The following is a 6,000-nucleotide window of genomic DNA, read 5'->3' as shown; positions in this document are numbered from 1 at the left end:
GGGGACCAAAACTACACACAATACTCCAGGTGTGGTCTCACTAGGGCTCTGTACAACAACAGAAAGACCTCTTTGCTCCTATACTCAACTCTTGTTATGAAGGCCAACATGTCATTCGCTTTCTTCACTGCCTGCTGTACCTGCATGCTTACTTTCATTGACTAACAAGGACCTCCAGATCCCATTGTACTTCCCCTTTTCCCAATTTGTCACCATTTAGATAGTAATCTGCCTTCCTGTTTTTGCTACCAAAGTGGATAACCTCACATTTATCCACATTAAACTGCATCGGCCATGCATCTGCCCATTCACCTAACCTGTCCAAGTCACCCTGCATTCTCATAGCATCTTCCTCACAGTTCACACTGCCACCCAGCTTTGTGTCATGTGCAAATTTGCTAATGTTACTTTTAATCCCTTCACCTAAATCATTAATGTATATTGTAAATAACTGCAGATCACAGGAGAAATAGCTTCCATAATGGTGTTAAATCAAGAACATCCAGGGCTTTAAATTAGCAACCATGAAGGAATGGTGATAGGCTTCCTAGTCAGAATGGTGTATGACTTGCGAAGGAACTTGTAGACGGAGTTGGACACATAAGGAACTGCAGATGCTGGTTTACAAAGACAAAAAGACACAATGGCTGGCGTAAATCAGTGTTTCTGGAGAACGTGATGTTCGCAAGCATCTCTTGAGAAAAAGGAGCGGTGACGTTTCAGGCTGGTACCCTTCTTCAGGCTGAAGCATCATCTATGCATTTTCTCCAAAGATGCTGCCTGACCAGTAGCTGAGTTACTCCAGCACTTTATGTCTATCTTCTTATATTCAATGGCTTGGCTGATGATGACAAACATGCCATACCCCTGTGTCGAAAGAGTTTTAAAGGAACAGTTTGGGTAGAGGTGTGGCTGGTTCTGGAGAGCAGGTCCTCAGTAATACAGCTGGGATGCTATCCGCTCTCACAGTCTTTGCTGAATCCAGACCTCTCAATTGTTTCTTGACATCATGTGAAGTGTATGAATTGGCGGAGAGTCGGTCGGTCCACATTAACTGACCTCATCTCCTGGTGGCTCAGCACTTCAACTCCCCCTCCCATTCCGAATCCGACCTCTCTGTCCTGGGCCTCCTCCATGGTCAGTGAGCACCACCGGAAATTGGAGGAGCAGCACCTCATATTCCGCTTGGGCAGTCTGCACCCTAGCGACATAAACATTGAATTCTCCAATTTCCGGTAGCCCTTGCTGTCTCCTCCCCTTCTCAGCTCTCCCTCAGCCCTCGGGCTCCTCCTCTTACTTTCTTCTTTCTTCTCTACCCCCCTCCCTCCCTACATCAGTCTGAAGAAGGGTTTCGGCCCGAAACTTTGCCTATTTCCTTCGCTCCATAGATGCTGCTGCACCTGCTGAGTTTCTCCAGCACTTTTGTCTACCTTCGATTTTCCAGCATTTGCAGTTCCTTCTTAAAAATTAGCTTTGAATATCTCTTCACAGAGGAAAGAATGCGTCATCCACTCAGCACTTGGTGGTGAATATTTCAGCCTTATCTTTAGTACTCACTCACCTGCCGGGCCCCACCACCCACGGAGAGTTCCTCCTGTTAGCTGTGTAATTATGCACTATCTTTTTTTTCCCTTTACATCAAGTCCTTTATTCACAATGTTTTCAGCAATATATTAGCTTCTATCCAAACATGCACATTCCTTTAATTGTATACAATACTTCCAAAATAGGCCAGTACCAGTCAGAATAAGATATCACGTTTGACACATACATCACAGCCACTATCTGGTAAACCAAACGAAGATATGGATTAAATCATTATTTATCGAGAAACCACCAGTTATATAGTGTAGAAAACTACATTTTCAAAAGAGTTAAAGAAAAGTTTTGTTACGTTAAAAAAATTATGTCTTTCAAATCAAAAATCAATATTCAGTCCACAACATCTTCTAAGGTCTTATCTTCTGTGTACTGTTGCACAACACATTGTTGCCTTGAATAAATGCATCTCCATATTTGTTCTTAAGCTGGCCATTTACATATTCTTCTGTCTGTTCCAGTGCTATGTTCATATATCCATCCAAAACAAGCTAAAACACCTCAGTAATCCACACCCGAGTTCAGTCTAACCACCACTGGCCTCCCTATAATTTGTTTTAGAAAATCGCTGGGTGTTTGCTTTTGCAGGCTCATTTTGCGTCCTTCAGCTTCAGCCTACGCATGGTCCACTGATGGTTTGATTGGAATGGTTGCGCACTAGCATTCACGATTAGGCATGATACAACTGAATGGCTTGCTAGGCAATGTAAAAGGACATTGAACAGCTTGCTATGGGTCAGGAGCGGCACACATTCCAGACAGGGCAATGGTCTAGATTACCTGATCTAATGCTAATTTAAACAGGTAGACAGGCACATGGCCAGGATAGGTTAAGAGGGATATGGTCCAAACGCAGACAGCTGGGACTTGTGTAGATGGTGCCAGTTGGTCAGCATTCACAAGTTGGGCCTTAGGGTCTGTTTCCTCGCTGTATGACCCAATAGCTTCAGTAAGTAATGGACAGTCACTTTAAAAGTCATTTGCACAGGTACATAGTTAGGGGGCTGTCCTAATTGGCGAGTTTAGAAGAGTTTAAAAAAATGACATGTTGAAGAACTTCTTCGACTATGTAGAAGACCTCCTTCAACCTTCTTCGACTCTGTGGAAGACCTCCTTCAACCTCCTTCGACTCTGTGGAAGACTAGCTTCGACTGGCTACGACTAGCTACGACTAACTTCTGGAAAATTGGACACCGAATAACAGAGAGTGAAGACGACCTCCTTCGATCTCCCTTCGACTATGTTGAAGACTATCTATGACTACGTTCGACTACCCTCGATTACCTACGACTAACATGCCGACCTACTACGACCTACTACGACTAAACCTACAAGTAAAAAAGTATCGATTTTTTCCATGTTGACCTTTTCTTACTCGCGGGCATTTTTTAACTTATTGAAAAAAATGCCGCGACCTAGCTGAGGCCTCGAGTACACAGAGACCACTCGAGCATGAAGGAGAGTTACGAAGACCTCCTAGGACCTCGTGTCGACCATGCTGCGAGTATGAGTCGAGGGCAAACTCGCCAGAACTCGCGGATTAGGTCGCCCAAGTGGGACAGGCCCTTTTGGAAAGGTTTCGATGGATATGGGCCAAATGTGAGCTAATGGGACTAGTTTAGATAGGACATCTTGGACAGCATGGATGAATTGGGCCTGTTTTCATGCTGTAGAATGTAATTGTTCTAGTGCATGTGACAAATAATATCTTGATTGCAGATATCCTTCCCTGAAGGGCATTAATGATTCAATATTTAAGAAGATGTAAAGCATTTTGGAATGTTATTATCATGTCATATTCAAAGTAATAAACCCTTTAGCTGACCACATTCATGGTAACCATCAATTACTTGTCTACACTATTTCTATTTATCAGCACTTGTTCTGTCGTTTTCCAGGCCTTGGCAATTCGAGTAGCTAGAGACATGCTAGAGTCTTGGGCAAAACAAAGTGCTGGAGGAACTTAGGCAACATCTGGGGAGGGAATGGACAGGTGACGTTTTGGGTCCGGACCCCTCTTCAAAATGATCAGTGGATCTGGCAGCATCTCAGGAGAACATAGATACAGTAGATGATGTTTCAAGTTAAGACCCTTCTTCAGACTATCCCAACATGAATTGTCACCTATTGATGTTCTCCTGAGATGCTGCCTGACCCGCTGAGTTATTCCAGCACTGCCTTCTTTTGTAAACCAGCATCTGCAGTTCTTGTTTCTACATTGCTTGTCCAATATCTCCTCTTAAGGAAATGTTTTGTAAAAATGTCTTTCCTTTCCTCAAGTATTGTTTGAGAATGCTTGAATTTACATGGCATGGGCTAGATTCCATGTTATCACCACTTGTTTGGAGAAATTGATTGTTTTGTTTCAGTTCTGCAAGGAACAACCCCATCAAATCAAAAACTATGTGTGTACAGTATATGTGAGAAAATTGCTGAAAGACTTCTTCATACCATTCGCTAGTTTTGGAAACTCTCCATAACATTCCAATGCAGTTAGCAATTGCTGAAATACAAAAATAATCTTGACTTTAAAGGTTGGGCCTTGTGATTAGAACTTCAGTAGGTTTTCCCTGCAGCTTTTTCATTGGTCTTCCTTACCTCTTCCACCATTTCGTGAATCCTTCACACTTTTCACGCAGTCTCCGTGATCTCACAAAGTCACGTGGGATTCAGAGCTCTGCACTAATTTTTAGCAAGAGTCTTGTCTTTTGGGTAACAGCTGATGGGTAGCAACTGCTTGTTTGATGATAAAATAATCCCAAGTAGAAGTGTAACTTTGTAGATCCATGACCACACACATGACTGAGTTACACTGAAAGTGTTTTTACATGTGTTTACAGAGTGGAGATCCTCTTGTCGAGTTTCATTTGGTATATCTAACATCACCAGCAAGAAGAACAGGTTAGCTAATATCTGCCCCAGGCAAGGATTTTTACTATTTGCAAAGGTTTGCCACGTTGTCAATGGAAAGCAGACACAGCAACTGGGGCTGAACTGAAAAGATTATGTAGGTAGTCAGAAAGGTTTTGGTTATCAGTGACGGGGTAAAACTCACAACTGACTCATGGAAGACCTTAGCCATTGAGAGAAAATGTTATTGTGCTGAGCACAGCAATGAGTTCACAGGTGTATTTTAATAGCTTGATTATCACACCTGTATTGAAATAAATATTAAATAAATTGCCAATGCCAACTATGAAGCCATAATGTTTTGTTAAAGCACAACACAAAGTGCTGTAGAAATTCAGCAGATGGGGCAGCATCCGTGCAGGAATTGGTCATCAGTCCATTCTACCTTGTGTTCTGTCAACCCGAAAAGTCGTCTGTCAATTCCCTTCACAGATGCTGCCCATCATCGATGCCACAGCAGAGTTCCTCCATCACTTTTTGTTTTGCTCAAGATTCCAGTATCTGCAGTGTCTTCCCACAGCTCTGAAAATCAAATTCCCCTAAATCAAAGAAATCGTGGAAAACTAGCTCTTCTTTGTGACCTGAAATCAACGGGATTGGCTAACTGAACCACAGAATGTAGCCACATCTTCCCATCCCCGCCCCTTTCACCTTCCGCAGAGACCATTCCCTGCGCAACTCCTTGCTTCATTCGTCCCTTTACACCCAAAATACCCATCACAGCAACCACAAGAGATGTAATGCCTGGCCCTGTACTTCCTCCTTCACCTCCATCCAGGACACCAGCAGTCTTTCCAGGTGAGACAGAGATTCACATGCTTCTAACCTCATCTACTGCATCCGGTGTTCCTGATGTGGACCAGGCATACACCCATATAACCATATAACAATTACAGCACAGAAACAGGCCATCTCGGCCCTTCTAGTCCGTGCCGAACACGTATTCTCCCCTAGTCGACTGTTTTGCCGAATATTAGCGATAGGTCTTCCAAGGACTATGGGATCTCCTGGTTACTAACCATTTAAACTCCTCTTCCCATTGCCAAACAGACCTTTCTGTCCTGGGCTTACTCCATTGTCAGAGTGAGGCCACGCGCAAACTGGAGGAACAACATCTCAAATTCCGCTTGGGTAGCCTACAACCCAATCACAGAATGTAACGGTATTGGACAATGTAGCTTATTGGACAATGGTGCCCATAACAGCCTCTTTAAACGAGTAAAATGTTGATTACACTCCTTCACTCAGTTCCCAATGAAAATTGTGCTGTTATGCAATTTTACAGTTTTCTTTTCAAAGTTATCTGCTTCTTTTCAATTTTAATCCCAATTAGAAAGGTGTAGGAAAGAACTGGTTTATACTGAAGACAGCATCACTGGAGAAAAGGAATAGGTGACATTTTGGGTCAAGGGTCTGGACCTGAAACGTCACCTGTTCCCTTTTTCCAGAGGCTGCCTGACCCGCTGAGTTACTCCAGCTTTTTGTGTCTAT

At 43.2% G+C, this 6,000-nt stretch overlaps 1 protein-coding gene across 1 annotated transcript; it reads right to left on the bottom strand.

The window, feature by feature from the left end:
• Positions 1 to 1,619: 1,619 nt before the first annotated feature.
• On the bottom strand, positions 1,620 to 2,240 carry LOC116983996 (U6 snRNA-associated Sm-like protein LSm6). The gene is given in 2 exon segments (XM_033038008.1): positions 1,620 to 2,084; positions 2,086 to 2,240. Coding segments are annotated over 2 exon segments (243 nt in total). The 5' UTR covers positions 2,194 to 2,240; the 3' UTR covers positions 1,620 to 1,949.
• Positions 2,241 to 6,000: the final 3,760 nt, after the last annotated feature.

Source organism: Amblyraja radiata, chromosome 2 (genome assembly GCF_010909765.2).
Source record: "Amblyraja radiata isolate CabotCenter1 chromosome 2, sAmbRad1.1.pri, whole genome shotgun sequence".
NCBI classification, from domain to species: domain Eukaryota; kingdom Metazoa; phylum Chordata; class Chondrichthyes; order Rajiformes; family Rajidae; genus Amblyraja; species Amblyraja radiata.
Note: the sequence above shows the minus strand (reverse complement) of the source record. Positions and strands in the feature narration are given on the sequence as shown.